We start from the raw sequence: 16,240 nt of genomic DNA on the forward strand, positions 1-16,240 counted from the left end.
CCCCCCAACCCCCTACGCAGCCTGGCCAATCAGTGCCAGGCAGCACTGAGGGGTGGATCGGGATTCCCTCTGACGTCCCGACATCCATGACGTCGGTGACGTCATCTCGCCCTGTCGCCATTGCGACCGGGGAAGCCCAGCAGGAAATCCCGTTCTGAACGGGATTTCCTGCTTACTCTGATCGCCGGAGGTGGGTGGGGGGATGCCGCTGCTTAGCGGCTATCATGTAGCGAGCCCTTGGACCAGCAAGGGGGTTAAAGAGAACCCGGGGGGGGAGCTTCAGGGAGGTAGATGGGACACAGAGGCCCCCCCCCCCGAGCTGCTACTGGGCAGCTCTCTCCTCCTGGCCGCTCCACCTGCCGCTCCCCCACCTCCCTGCACGCTGTTAGAGACACTCAGTCTCTTAGTGCAGTGTTGTGACCTATAGGTCACAAACGGTGAAAGTGGGCCATTGCAGCCCACGGGAGCAGCAGTTTTTGCGGCTACCTGATCCACTCAGCCCAGTGGATCAGGTAGCCTACTTTTTTTTCTCATTTTAGCAGTCAAGGTAAAAAACAAACAGAGGTGTGAGTTGTAGACTGTAAATGACAAGAGGCTTCAGGCGCCTGGCATACCAACTGTATTAGCTTGCAGTTTGTACTGTGATCAGTGACTGCATCAGTGGTGGGCTGTACAGATCGTTCATTCAGATGACCTGGAAGTAAGCCCAATAATCCAATGATCTGGCATGCTAACAAACTGTTCCTTTAGAAGAAATTGAAGCAGAATGGCTCCTGAGAAGACTGAAGAAGGAATCCTCCTTGGTTTGATGTCTCGGGGACAGGTAGCGCTGCTGGCAAATCCTGGGAAATAGCGGGAAGCTTCTGTCCTGTAGTACTATTGTGGCTGCTCTTCCGGAAAACTTTACTGCTCTTCTGCCTCGCTGCTGCCGACACCTCACATACCCGTGCAGATTTCACAGCTGTGAATAATAAAGCACGACGTGAATATGAGCATGAGACAACTGTATATCTCTAGGCAAAATCCACCAAAAGTTGGGGAAAAAAAAGAAACTGCTACAGAACTGGTGAGGATGTGGTCATGTGACATTCTGGAGTGGAGAAGGGCGCTCAGGATCATTAACAAGTAACATATCATTGTAGTGCATGAGCCTGTCATGTCAAGGTCTACGCAACAAGTGCCCAGCTTTGCAGACAATCAGAAAACAGCAGCATCACTTGTTATGCCTAGTACACACCATGCAATTTCCTGACAGGTCCGATATGATTTGCGATTGTTTTTCTGATCAATTTTCCAATCACTTCTAAACAAAATCAATCATAAAAATGATCTGGAATCAGATCGGACCGGTCAGAAATAATGGTTTTGATCCGTCTATCTGACAGGAAATTGCATGGTGCGTAGCAGACATTAGGGGGTCCAGCATGCCTCACTAATGCTGGGTACACACGTTGAGATTTCCCACTCGATTCGATTATTTCAAACATGCTCGATTGGATTTCAATCGTTCCTGCCGTCAATTTTGCATACTTAACATAAAAAAAAAAAAAAAAAAAAAAAAAAAATCGAAATCCAATCGAGCATGTTTGAAATAATCGAATCGAACTGTTCGATCCCGTGAATCGAGCGGGAAATCTCAACGTGTGTACCCAGCATTACAATGCCAATGATATCAAGGGACACCAGTACTCACTTTGCTGCCTGAATGAGCATTGGTGATTGTCTCGAGGGAAAATGTAAAGGGAGTACTGGTGTCCATTGATATCACTGGCATTGTTAGTGAGGCTTGATGGACCCCTAATGCCTGCTACACACCATGCATTTTCCCATCAGATATACAGGTCAAATCGATTTGTCAGGTCCAATCTGATTTCCAATCATTTTTATGATTTTGTTTAGAAGTCATCAGAAAATTGATCAGAAAAACGATCGCAAATCAGATTAAACAGATCAGGAAATTGCATGGTGTGTAGCAGGCATTAAGGGTCCAGCAAGCCTCGCTAACAATGCCAATGAAATCAAGGGACATCAGTACTCCCTTTACTTTTCCCTTGAGACAATCACCAATGATCATTCAGGCAGCAAAGATCTAGAGTTTGTAAACCGCTTCATTTTTATTATTTAGTCATACCCAAAATCTGAAGTGTCCGTACTGAAGATCTCAGCATGGACATTAGCTTGTCTGCCTGTGTTAGCTTTCAGTCTGCTTCTCTGTAAGATACAAGTGTTATGCCTGGTACACACTATGTCATTTCCTGTCTGATCGATGCATCAAATAGATCATTTCCAACAGATCCGAGCAGATTTCTGGTTGTTTTTCTGATCGATCTTGTATAGAAGTGATCAGAAAATCGATCAGAATAAATAAAAATCTGATCAAACCTGTCAGAATTGATAGTTTCGACCTGTTGATCTGATGGGAAATTGCATGGTGTGTACCAAGCATTAGTTTTGGCCCGCGGCTCTTTAAAAGTTGGCCCACCCACGGCCTTGCTAGCGGCTCCCACCATCATCTTCATTCACCCTTGCTCTGCTCGCTCCGCCCTCCTCTTCGTATGAGTGATAGAGAGTGGCTAAGCTCTATGGGCTGGTGCACACCAAAACCCGCTAGCAGATCCGCAAAATGCTAGCAGATTTTTAAACGCTTTTTTTTATTTTTATGAGGCGTTTTGCTAGCGTTTTGCGGATTGCTGCTGCGGTTTTCAGTATAGTAGATTTCATATATTGTTACAGTAAAGCTGTTACTGAACAGCTTCTGTAACAAAAACGCCTGCAAAACCGCTCTGAACAGGCGTTTTTTAGAGCGGTTTGCGTTTTTCCTATACTTAACATTGAGGCAGAAACGCATCCGAAATCCAAAAAATGCCTCACCCAGGCATTTTTCGTTTCTGCAAAACGCCTGCCGCTCTGGTGTGCACCACCCCATTGAGATACATTGACCAAGCAGATCCGCAGCCGCAAGCGGATCTGAAAACGCCCAAAAAGCCGCTCGGTGTGCACCAGCCCTATCTGAAGAAAACTTGTGTAAGGATGGCTGCGTGAACAGAATACAAATATCTATCGATAACCTGATTCACGGACCACCTGCCTATGCAAGTACCTCAACAGAGAAGAGGACCATGTTAAAATGAGTGTAAGAGTGGTCTACTTGTAATACATACCAGTACTTGGATAACAAATGAAAACATAATACAAAAGTAAATAAATGGGTTTGGAGCATAATTCTCTGACTTCCCCCTGTCATGAAAGCAGATTGGTTGCTATTGCTTTCCTTACCTCCAGTCTCCGCACTCACCTGCCTGCATCAGCTTTGTCTGTTTCTGTCTCTCCTCTTCCATTTTGCGTCGGTAATCTCCAAACATAGTCCTCATCACTTGGCGTTTCTTTACCAATGGCACTTTCTCGCTACGCAGCGTCTTTATAGTACGCAGTGCTTCCTCCACTGTACAGGAAAGAAATAATCAAACACAGAGCCACAAAAACTTCAACATTATATAAGACAACAGAGAAAGGAAACTGCAAATTCATTTGACAGTGGCGCTCGTGCAGGCGCAGTAGAGGATGACCTCGCAAGGTCTGCCTCTGCGGCGACGGGGACACCAGGCCGACGGCTGGGAGCAGAACTGGGCCAAGGGACAGCAGCTGCAAGGGGCTGGAGGAAGCCCCAGGTAAGTAGAGCTTGATTACTTTCATTTTGCCGGACGTTTCCTTTAAAGAATGTAGCAATACTCTGTTCACCATTTTGCTTATTTAGTTTAAAATTGACCTACCAAGCTGATTAGTATTAAAATTTGTTTTATTCAATGACGGGTTTTAGTTTTAGTTTAGTCTTAAAAGGACACTTAATGTGAGAGGTGTATGGAGGCTGCCATAATTATTCCCTATTAAACACCAGTTGCCTGGCAGCCCTGCTAATGTACTTGGCTGCAGTAGTGTCTAAATCACACACCTGAAACAAGCATGAAGCTAATCCAGTCATACTTCAGTCAGAAACATCTGATTTGCTTGCGTTTGTTCCGGATATATGGCTAAATGTATTGGTCTCAGAGGATTAGCAGGACAGCCAGGCAATATGCATTGCTCAAAGGGAAATACATATGGCAGCCTCCATATCCCTCTCAGTTCAGCTGCTCTTTAACATCACACTTAGAATACAGAATGTAAAGTAGGAAGCTCTTACCTTGCTTAGGGGTGGACTTCTTCCTCTGCAGTCCTATTTCCAACTGTTCCACACACCAGTCCAGCTCTCTGCGCAGATCATCAGCTCCTGACTGGCAAGAAAAACAGGACAGACACCAGGTTTATGAACAGACTTTCACAAACTGCTCTACATGGTTTTCCAAGTCAGTGAAATGCATAATAGCTTGGGATTATTATTTTTATAAGGCATAAGGGCCCATATGCAATTACAATTTGTCCTGAGTTATCTCCTAGGAGATCATTTTCATCTTTTCTTTAAAATAACTTTTCAGCACTTTACAATTGAAAAAAAAAAGTACTATCAAAATTATTTGGAGTGTTTTCTTGCTTGCTTGTGGTGTAAAAGGCATTTTATTAATTAGTTGTAAAAATATCACCTAGGAGAAAACGCAAGAGAAAAAGTGAATTGCATTTGGGCCAATTGCTTTAGCTTATCTGCTTGTGTGTACATGAAACATATGTATGACCCTCTGATTTACCCAGCAGCACCAGCACAGGAAGGCTGATACAGCAGCTGTGGAAGGAAATTATATCATGCAATAGAAGCCTGCAGGAGAGGGGGCATCCTGCAGACTGCAAGACAGTCTTATATCAAATGTGCACAATGGTTTAGAGTAAAGCTTCTCACAGAACACATGACCCGTATATCTCAGGGTATAGAAAACATTACCGTACTTTGCAGGGGCTTAACAATAGACCCTGCAAGGGATGCAGCTGCAGGGGGCCCCAGAAGCCACAGGGAGCCCCGTGGGGGGAGAATTTAATTTTCCCTGTCCTGAGAGACTGACAACAAAGGGCACAGAGAAAAAAAAATTCTGCTCTCTGCACAATTGTTCTAATAACTGCATCTGCTCAGCCACTGATAAGTATTCATACAAAGTTTTGTAGACAGTCCCTATTCAATGTGCAGCAGACTCTTGTATACAGTGCCCAGCCCCCAACCTCTCTACCCTTCCCCAAGTGCTCTGTACTGTAGTGATGCTGTGTAGTGAAGTCTGCAGAGCCAGTTCTGCTCCATCAGAGATGGACAGAATGTAATATGCTGAGGTTGGGAGCACACTCATCTGTCGGTCATCTGTATGCGTTTTCTGTACACCATGTGTTTTTGTATGTGTGAAAACATGCACGTTTTATCACAGAAGCTAATGTAATTGACAGAGAAAATGCGTGCAGTTCTTCACTGCTGTCTGTTTTTATCTGCAGGGAGAAAGCGCATTTAAGTGTGCACTAGCCAATTGATTAACATTGGTTCTCAGTTTACCTGTGCAGAAAGCGAGAGGGGAGGGGGCCTCATCCAAAGTTTTGCAGTGGGGCCCAGTGATTTCTAGTTACGCCCCTGGTACTTTGCTAATGTTATGTTTTGAATAGAATTATGTACATAGTTTACTATGGAGAATAAGATATGTATCTTTTCTTAATCTAAATATTGTCTTTGTATCAAATGGGGGGAGAGCAGGGCTGTGTAGAGGATCCTTAAATTGTACTTAAAACAAAATCCGTCTCAGGTACACTACTTACCTGGGGCTTCCTTAAGCCCCCTTGAGGCCGCTCAGTCCCTCACCCATCTCCCTTGCTGGACAGGCCGATAGCCTGGTCGAGTCGCGCTTCCATCACAGGGAGCGTACGGTGCCTGCACACTAGTTACTGCGCAGGAGCAGAAAGCTCCTGACGGTGGGAGCACGACAGGGGGTACGCATGCGCGGCCAGGCATGCATGAGGAAGCGCAACTCAGCCAGGCTATCAGGCCGAACAGCAGGGGACAGGTGCCGCCGAGGGAGATGGCAAAGGACTGAGTGGCCTCAAAGGGGCTTAAGGGTGCCCCAGGTAAGTATGGAACCTGAAACTTCTTTTGTCTCAGGCTCCTTTTTAAGGGGGTGCTCAAATTAGGATAATGTTTGTTTTTTATATCAGAGGCATCTCACCTGAGGCTCTTCCTTAGCTGGAGGCAATTTCTCTGCATTTCTGGATCCTTCCACTGTTTTCTCAGCCAGGCCAGTTTGATTCTTTTTCTGAGACTTTTTCTTCTTTTTCTTTGGAGAATCGGTTGCAGTTTGCCCTGAGGTTTTCAGTGCTATGTTTTTATTGGCTAATAACGTGGAAGTACTGCAGGGCTGTTCCAGATTAGAGAGGTTCTGTGATGATCCTGCTTGTGCCGCTTCCACATTTATCACTGCTGGGGATGTTTGGCTAGGGCTGGGATGGTCACCTGGTAAGTCCAGTGCAGAGTCCAAGTTGTTATGACTTTCAGAATTCTGAGATGAAGGTGCTTTGTCTTCCAGGATCTGGAAATCGAATGTGAAGCCAGACCCGTCACCGATATCCAAGGCACCAACGTCCTCACACTGGACTTGCGTGTCCTGTGAATTTACCAACCCACCATCTTCGCACGGATCCTTTTTATCCAGGCAGAAACTGAAGCTAAAACTGTTGTCGGATGGTTGGAACCAATGAGTACTTGTGCTCTCAATGCTCCCAGAACACTTCCTGTAGACCACACTTTGAGTATCCGGACTGGACACTTCCTGAATATGGGCCTGAGGAGGATTCTTGGCTTAAAGGGGGAAAAAATAGTTTCTGGTCGGTTACATGAAAGTCTAAAGTGGGCCTGAATTCAGAACTTCCTCTCTGCACCAAAAGATAAGCAACAGAATAATAACCTTTAAAGAAAAACATTTCTTTGTTACACCTTACAGAACTCCTGCAATAAATCTGCAGTGTATCTACTTCCTGCTTTTATGGAAGCAGACAAAGGTTTAACTTTGTGTGTTTACATATTAGCTGGGTCTGCCGCGACTGACAAATTTCTGTGCTGACAGCTGAAAGCTCAAATTACACTTGTGATTACTTGAAGATGAAGGGGAAGTAGACAGGCTTTTCTCACAAAAACACACAGGGTGCATTTCTCTCTGTTTACTTTGTGTCCTCTGCAAGAGTTCAGGTCAACTTGCAAAAGTAGTTTTTTATTTTTTTATATTGCTTTTAAAGTTACTTGTGTAAAATCTTTTTATCCAAGAGAAATGTGTAATAAATGGTGCAGTTTGCTAAAAACACCAGGTTTCTGCTGAGGACAGGCAGGGAAAGTCTATAAACCCATAGATCAAACAAAAAAAATGATTAAGAGAAATTGTTTCTTAAGACCAGTGACATACAGCAGGATGTAAAAGCTAAAAGTGTACATTGTCCATTAAGCAACGAATTAAAACTCAAGGAAACCATGCATTTTACCTAATCCCTACTAATAACTCAAAGTGGAACTAAAGTCAGTTTACGAGAGCACAGTAAGGGCCTGTTTCCACTACACGCAGATTGGATGCAGAAAAACTGACTCCAATGAATACCTATGGGAAAATCTGCATCAGAAAAATCACGTTTAGTGGAACAGGCCCATAGGCATTAATTGAAGTCAGTTTTTCTGCATCCAATCTGCGTGTAGTGGAAACAGGCCCTTAAAGTGAACCCAAGGTGAAAATAAACCGGAGGTAATTATATTTATTTTCCTACTCTGACTAAGTATCCTTTTTTTTTTTTTTTTTTTTTAATTTAACCACTTTACCCCCGCGCGTACGTATTTCTCCGCCCCTTTTTCCATCCTTTAACAACCAGGGACGGAGAAACACGTACTTTCAGCGTTCCCGACGCTGCCCGCGCTCCCGCTCGTAAACATGCCGCCCGCCGCTAGTAAACACGCCGCCGCCCGCTCGCCCAGAGATCAATGAACGGGAAAATCCATTCCCGTTCGTTGATCTAAGCCCCGCAATGATCAGCTGCTCTCCTATGGGCAGCGCGATCATTGTGAGAAAAAAACTCACGTGTCCAGCCTCCTTATACTTCCTTGGAGGTCGCATTAAAACAAAAAGTTACTGTGGCCATCTTGTGGCCAAATAGTAAACTACACCCTACACATTTTTCACATACAAATAAATGACTTTTACACATAAAATTAACTCATTACCTCCCACACTCCCCATATTTTTTTTTTTTTTTGTAATTAAAAAAAAATTAAAAAATTTACAATTAAAAAAAATACATAAATAGTTACCTTAGGGACTGAACTTTTTAAATATTTATGTCAAGAGGGTATAACACTGTTACTTTATAAACTATGGGCTTGTAATTAGGGATGGACGCAAAAATGAAAAAAATGCACCTTTATTTCCAAATAAAATATTGGCGCCAAACATTGTGATAGGGACATAATTTAAATGGTTTTATAACCGGGACAAAAGGGCAAATACGTTTCATGGGTTTTAATTACAGTAGCATGCATTATTTAAAAACTATAATGGCCGAAAACTGAAAAATAATTATTTTTTTCCCCACATTTTTCCTATTTTCCCATTAAAACACATTTAGAAAAAAATAATTCTTGGCATAATGTCCCACCTAAAGAAAGCCTAATTGGTGGCGGAAAAAACAAGATATAGTTCATTTCATTGCGATAAGTAATGATAAAGTTATAGACGAATGAATGGAAGGAGCGCTGAAAGGTGAAAATTGCTCTGGTGCTCAGGGGGTAAAACCCCTCAGTGGTGAAGTGGTTAAACATTGTAGGTTGAATGTTTTTACTTTCTCTAATCAGTGGCAGCCTATAAGTGTCCCAGACTTAATACATTAACTATTGACCTTTTATATATTTCTCCCCTGAGCTCAGTTGTATACTGCCAGAAAAACTTTTATGGTTGTAATTTGCTTATCAGTGATGTTTACTATATTCCTGACAAGCTACTGACAAGACGGAAGCGGTCACTTCCATGCCTAGAAATTAACTCTTTAAGGCAGCAAAATAAAACGAGTAAAACAGCCTGATTGTTAATATGTTTTGTACTGCACCTACATATGTTTATCTCATGTCACGTCGCCTCAGGTACACTGACTTACAGAAAAATTAGTAAGGTTTACATGTACAAAAAGCATTTTTTACCTTTAACCACTTAACGACCAGCCGCCGCCGATAGGAAGTCTGACCGCCCTGCCTCAAACCTGATCTGTGCTGTGGGCTGAAGAGCCCACGCAGCACAGATCACATAATAATCAGCCAGTGCTTAAGTGCTTAAGAAACCCAAGTTACAGCTCTAGCCCTGCCTCCTTTATTTATCATCATCCCAGCAAATATAATACTTATCTAACTAATTTTCCTTTCCTGGCGAAACTCCATGGCAACCTACAACACATGGGGATTCTGTATGCTGCATGGAGTCACCAGAGAAATTGGCCTCAATTCACTAACATCATGCTAGAGATAATAAGGCAAGAGAAAACTTACCTCCACACGTGAGAGAGTTATCTTACCTCTTCATTCCTTAAGTTACCTCTCCTGTAGTTAATTTACCTCCTCTGTAGTTAATTTACCTCCTCTGTAGTTATTTTCACATGCAGCTAATTAACAGCCTGTCTTTAACTCTGGAGTTATTTTAAGGATTGGAGAGTTAATTTAAAGACAGAAGAGTTAACTTTAGGCTTGCCTGAGGTAAAATGTTTCCTGAATACTACATGCCTTATCACCATGGTAACAACTCTAGAAGAGTTATTAAAGACAGGAGATAAGTTTAGTGAATTGAGGCAGTGTTTACCATGGTTTACAGATCAACACGAGAAAGCTAAACAGTGACCCTTGTGAGCAACCACCACCACCTTGAGGTAAGCTGGAAAAAAATAACATGCTAACATAGCTGAATACACTTCCTCTCTGAACTTCCTCTCTGCTCTAAAACAGGGGTCCCCAACCACCGGGCCGCGGCCCACTGCCGGTCCGTGGGCAGTTTCCAGCTAGGCCGCGGCGGGTCTGGCCTCTCACCCCTCCTCCCCCCGCGGCCGCTGCTCCTGTCACCTTATGAGCTGGCGGCCGCTTCCTGTCACAGATTCCCCGTAGCGGCTCTCCTCTGTGTAGCATCACCTATTACAACAGCGCTTCCTGTAAGGAGGGAAGGAGGCGGGGCAGCGGCTTACTGTAGCGGCGATCGCCGTTACCATGGAAACCGCTGCCGTGCCTCCTTCCCTCCTTACAGCAGCCGTGCGACGCGCTGCTGTAAATAGAAGATGCTGCACGGAGGAGAGCGGCTACGGGAATCTGTGACAGGAAGCGGCCGCCAGCTTATAAGGTAACAGGAGCGGCGGCCGTGGGGGGAGTGGGCTACACTGGGGCACTATACTAGCTATCCTGGGGAACTATACTAGCTATACTGGGGCACATGGGGCACTATACTAGCTATACTGGGGCACAATACTAGCTATACTGGGGCACATGGGGCACTATACTAGCTATACTGGGGCACATGGGGCACTATACTAGCTATACTGGGGCACATGGGGAACTATACTAGCTATACTGGGGCACATGGGGAACTATACTAGCTATACTGGGGCACGTGGGGCACTATACTAGCTATCCTGGGGCACTATACTAGCTATCCTGGGGCACTATACTAGCTATCCTGGGGCACTATACTAGCTATCCTGGGGCACTATACTAGCTATCCTGGGGCACTATACTAGCTATCCTGGGCCACTATACTAGCTATCCTGGGCCACTATACTAGCTATCCTGGGGCCCACTGGGCACTATACTGGGGCACACAGGGCACTATACTAGCTATACTGGGGCACTATACTAGCTATACTGGGGCACTATACTAGCTATACTGGGGCACTCACTATAGTAGCTATACTGGGGCACTATACTAGCTGTACCGGGGTAACTAGACTCCCTATACTGGGGCAACTGTGCTTGCTGTGCCGCCGCGAAAAACCACATATTGTTAACATCCTGTACTTTCAAATGAGCTTATCTTCTTATCTGCCATATACAGTCAGCTGACCCAGATAAGAGATCAAATTACAACTTGTGATTAGACACAGATGAGGAATTCTACAGGCTGAACTCTCTAAATACATACAGAGTGCAATTCTCTGTTTTCCATCTATCCTATGCAAGAGTTTAGGTCCACTCTAATACATATAGGCACCCTCCTCTCAACACTCTTGGTGGACTATTCACTTTACGGGTTTCCCTCAAGGGTATATAAGGACAACACTACCCTCATCCTTAACAACCGGTTTTGAGCTGAAGCTCTTCCCTGAGGCGGATCTACGTCTCAAAAGTGTTTTGAAAGGATGAGTGTAGTGTGGTCCTAGAATGGAGTGGATGCATTTTTGTGATTATTATAAGCCTGCTTTCATCTGCGAACCTATAAATGCAACATATTGTGCAGGACACCATGTGTAGTAAGAGGTTTTATAGGAGGTGGGGCTTTTTGTGTTAGGCACAGATTCATTCAGAACACAAGGAAGCAGGGGCGTAACAATAAACCCTGCAAGGGATGTAGCCACAGGGGGGCACAGAAGCCACAGGGGGCCCTGTGGTGGAAGACTCTTTTCCCTGTCCCGAGAGACTGAAAGCTAAGGGCACAAAAAAGGAAAATCTTTCTGCTCTCTGCACAATTAGTCTAATGACTGCATCTGCTCAGCCACTGATAAAAAAATCATACAAAGTTTTGCAGACAAAGATTTGTAGACAGTCCCTATTCAGTGTGCAGCAGGGTCTTGTGTACAGCGTGAAAGGGGGGCCCATCCAAAGTTTTGCTGGGGGCCCCTGCAAGGAAGGACTACAAGGAACGTGACTGGTGGAGAAGAAGCACTGATCACAAGTTGCTGGTGACTGCGACTGAATATAAAAAGTGACTGGATTCAGAGAAGACAGTGAGAAGATTGCATAGCAGTTGTGGTGGTTAGCACGACAATGTGAGGGGACAGAGCTCCGGGATTGGCAAGTGCATTTTAGAGGACTACTCTTGGATAAACATGGACAGACGTGTACTAGGAGTGACTATATCTGTGGCTGTCAGAGCGTTTTTCCACCCCAAGCACAACTTGCCCTGGAAAGGAAAGATATGGAGTCCACACGCCACAATACAGGGCACTCTGAAGTACTCTACTGCAGGACTGCAACTCAGTGGTGAGAAGGTGGTAGGGAGGGTGAACACTGTATTTGGCTAACACAATTCAATAATAAATATGGGTTCAAAGCCAGTTAAATGCTACAACAGGCCCGACAGGATGGCCATTCTAGACCAGACTAAATGGGAAGCTGCATGAAAGAGAGAGAGAGAGTTTAGGAAGAAAGGTAGCACGTTTGGGGCACTGCATAGAATAGCGCTTCCATAGCCAGGATTCTCAATCTTCTAGGATTTCTGTATCATGAATACTGTATAACCAAGAAGCAAACCTGCTTTTTCTTGCAGTTTTCTCTCCTCTGCCATTTTCTGCCGGTAGTTTCCAAACACTTGATTCATAACTTGCCTCTTCTTCACAAAAGGGGCTTTTCGAGAACGCAGGACCCGCAGTATCCTCTGACTGTCTGACGCTGAGAAATGAAGGGGAAAAAAAAAAAGTTATTATGGTAAAAAAAAAAAAAAAACCTACTTCACTCAATTGTAGTTTTTACACATATTTGCGGTGCATTTTTTTTTTTTTTTTTTTTAATGCACAGTGAAATGTAATCAGACTGTTTACATAAAGCAGAACTGCAGCTGGCCTGTGCCCTCAATATCTTGAAGCGATGCTCCGGTCCCCCGCAGTGGCTTAGTTTCGGTTTCCCAGTCGTCAAGGCACTAAGCCTGCCCGGCCCTGGCCACATGTGTCCTCGCTCTCGTCACTGTGGCCTTCCTGCGCATGCACAGGATGCGTACTACTCAGTACTCGTCCTTTGGTATGTGTACTGCGCATGTGCAGGACAGCCACGATGACGTGAACGAGGACACGCACGGCCAGGGCTGCGCAGACACAGTGGACGTCGACTTGAAAGTCGGCAAAGCAGAAACGGAGCCACTGTGGGGGACCGGAGCATAGTTCCAGGACATCGAAAGCACAGAGCGGCTGCAGGGGACTGGAAGTTAAACTTTTTTTTTATATGAATCTTCAGTTCCGATTTAAAGGATACCCTAGGTGACGTGATATGATGAGAGACATGGATGTACAGTGCCTAGCACACAAATAACTAGGCTTCTGCAGATCAGATCCACCAGGATGGATTTTCAGATTGCTTGATCTGCAGATGAATGTCAGTTAAATCATGTATGTATGATGATCTGCAGATCTCATAGACTATCATTGCAATTTGCAGGAATGGATTTTTGGCAGGAACAGATCTTTTGCAGATACTGATCTTTTGTGTCTGTACAGCATCTGTGTGTGCAGCATCTTGCAAAGATTTTTTTCTGATGTTGAGTTCAGCTCCATAGAAAAAAGACTATGTAGAGTATAGCTCTCATACTACATGAAGGGTGGTAAGATTGGTCTGTGATCTTTCATTTTAGTCTGATGTGTGTGTGTACCCTAAAACTAGTCCTTGGTAAGAGTGCTTGTAAATGGTACAGACCGGAACAAAGAACATCTATCAAGCCCTAGGCAATGTAACTGTGGGTACATGTAAGAATGATGTGCAGGTACTCTTCAGGGGAATAAGGAGATTCTTCCTCTATTACACATTCTTCATGAACAATCTGAACCAGGTTTATGGGTGATAAACAACACCTCTGTGTTCAATGTGCACAACATTCTCAGTGGATTCCCTGCAGCTCTGTGGAGAGTGCATATGCAGAGTATAGTACTACTGTGTAACAAAGTAAACCTGAGACAGATGAAATTAAAGTTTTATACATACCTGGGGCTTCCTCCAACCCCCTTCAGGCTAATCAGTCCCTCGCTGTCCTCCTCCGCCACCTGGATCTTCTGCTAGGAGTCCAGGTACTTGAGCCAGTCTGGCATAGTGGGCATGCACACTCCACCGCCGGGAGCGTACTACACCTGCGCAGCACTATTGCGCAGGTGCAGAACGCTCCTGGCTGTAGAAGCAGCATGTGGCCGGACTGCGCTGACTGGCTGAATTACCGGGACTCAGCAGAAGATCCGGGTGGTGGAGGACAGCGAGGGACTGATTAGCCTGAAGGGGGCTGGAAGAAGCCCCAGGTATGTATAAAAAAAACTTTTCATCCATCTCAGGTACCATTTAATTCATATTCACCAAACCAAATTTTAACAACATATCAAATTATTTGATTTCATGAGCAAAGAGTGTGTATACATTTGCATAAATCAGAATCAATGCAGAATTATTTGCATCTCATTGACCATCTCTATTAGTGACACAGCTACACATCAGGCTTTATACTTACAGCATAGATGTTATTTAGTATATATGTTACGGCCAGAACCCGAAGTTTGGCCAGAACTAGAAGTGGCCGGCCACTTCGGGTTCTGGCCGGCCAATGCGCGAACTGGCCGCTGCGCTGCGGCCAATGTGAGGAATGAAACAATTCCTGTAAGGTTTAATGTGATGTTGTGGCCGCAGCGCAGCAGGGTAAATGTATCACACATCTTTACTTTATTCAATGGCATTAAGCCGCCCGGCTTTTTCCCTCCGCCTCTCTCTCCTCCCCCCGCCTCTCTCTTCCTTCTCTTATGGGCAGCCGGGCGGGGACACGCGTGTCCAGGAGAGTCGTTCGTCGCGGCAGGAGAGCAGAGCGGGGAGGCTGCAGACATCGCTTCTGCCAGCACCCGCTCTGCAAGAACGGCAGGATTCCCCTGCCGCGACGAACGACTCCGGAGGGACACGCGTGTCCCTGGCCCGGCTGTGCCCATAAAGAGAAGGAGAGAGAGAGGCGGGGGGAGGAGAGAGAGGCGGGGGGAGGAGAGAGAGGCGGAGGGAAAAAGCCGGGCGGCTTAATGCCATTGAATAAAGTAAAGATGTGTGATACATTTTGCCCGCTGCGCTGCGGCCACAACATCACATTAAACCTTACAGGAATTGTTTCATTCCTCACATTGGCCGCAGCGCAGCGGCCAGTTCGCGCATTGGCCGGCCAGAACCCGAAGTGGCCGCCACTTCTAGTTCTGGCCAAACTTCGGGTTCTGGCCGTAACATATATAAGAGATTCCTGTGTACACCTCATATATACAGTCACATTTAGATGTGTATATCTGACTTTAAACATACGGGGACTGCTTTATTCAAGCAGCACAAGTAACTAATTTTGAATGGTTCATTTCATTTTTGTGGACTAAGCACAGCTATAACTGTATATATATAAATTATTTATGATGACTATTATCTGAGAAATAGAACATTTTATCATATTTTCTATTTTAATTACAGTTTAAATTCATAAGTCGGAGCCGGTGCATTTTTTCCTGACTCCGACTCCAGGCACCCAAAATTGCCCCGACTCCACAGCCCTGGTTTCCAGCTGAATGGGCACCCATCACACTTGTAGGTAGTTGAAGCTGTAATTGCACCCAACATCCGCCTGATCACTGCCCAGCGCAGGAGCATGTCTCTGCTAGGTTACAATTAGCGGTCAGATAAACGTTTGGCTGCGCCTGTAACCAGTTGGGGAAAATGTCTCCTGCTGTGCTGATGGTGAAAACTCTGTATTCCTGCCCGTTTTCTAATTAGAAGCACCGCAGAAATCAGGCTTCATATGAGCGCACACCACTGTGCAGCAACAGTGTCATATGCATAGGTCCGCCCCTCAGCTACTGATGTACTCCCTGCTGGACAGGAATTACATCACTGTTGGTGCACAAAAGCACGTCCCACTGCGCTCCTGTCCTGCACACATACTGCCTCGCCAATTGACTTGCATTACTGCATAATCCGAGTGGATAGGGTAACGTACTGCAGCCTTTGCATCGGCATTGTGGTGGTTTGGATACTTCAGGCGCACTGGGTCGCATTGCGTGAAGTGTGCTAGTTTCTATAGACTTGCATGGGTCTTGCGGCGAGGAAGAGTAACGCGGTGCAAACCATATCAGTTGCCTGGCAGTCCTGCTGATCTTTTTGGCTGCAGTAGTGTCTGAATTACACACCTGAAACAAACATGTGGCAAATCCAGTCAGACTTCAGTCAAACATCTGATCTGCATGCAGGAGGTTCAATAGTTTTCGTTCGATTTCAATTTAAAAATCGCGGCTGTTATCTTGGCTATGTTATAACTTCCGGGCCACCAATGTCTTCTCTGTTAGAGAAGTGCATCACTGAATGAAG

The 16,240-nt window shown here is 45.1% G+C and overlaps 1 protein-coding gene across 4 annotated transcripts in view; it reads right to left on the reverse strand.

Annotated features, from left to right (window-relative positions):
- The window catches only part of C7H8orf33 (chromosome 7 C8orf33 homolog), a 27,161-nt gene continuing 10,921 nt past the window's right edge, over positions 1–16,240 (reverse strand). For all 4 annotated transcript variants that reach the window (XM_068244415.1, XM_068244413.1, XM_068244412.1 and 1 more), the window contains exons 4-8: positions 12,422–12,559; positions 6,123–6,751; positions 4,181–4,271; positions 3,296–3,442; positions 1–961 (exon numbers count right to left, since the gene is read on the reverse strand). In XM_068244415.1, coding sequence (XP_068100516.1) covers positions 747–961; positions 3,296–3,442; positions 4,181–4,271; positions 6,123–6,751; positions 12,422–12,559 — 1,220 coding nt within the window. In that variant the 3' untranslated portion in view covers positions 1–746. The remainder of the gene's footprint in view (positions 962–3,295; positions 3,443–4,180; positions 4,272–6,122; positions 6,752–12,421; positions 12,560–16,240) is intronic.

This window comes from Hyperolius riggenbachi, chromosome 7 (assembly GCF_040937935.1).
Source record: "Hyperolius riggenbachi isolate aHypRig1 chromosome 7, aHypRig1.pri, whole genome shotgun sequence".
In the NCBI taxonomy this organism is placed as follows: domain Eukaryota; kingdom Metazoa; phylum Chordata; class Amphibia; order Anura; family Hyperoliidae; genus Hyperolius; species Hyperolius riggenbachi.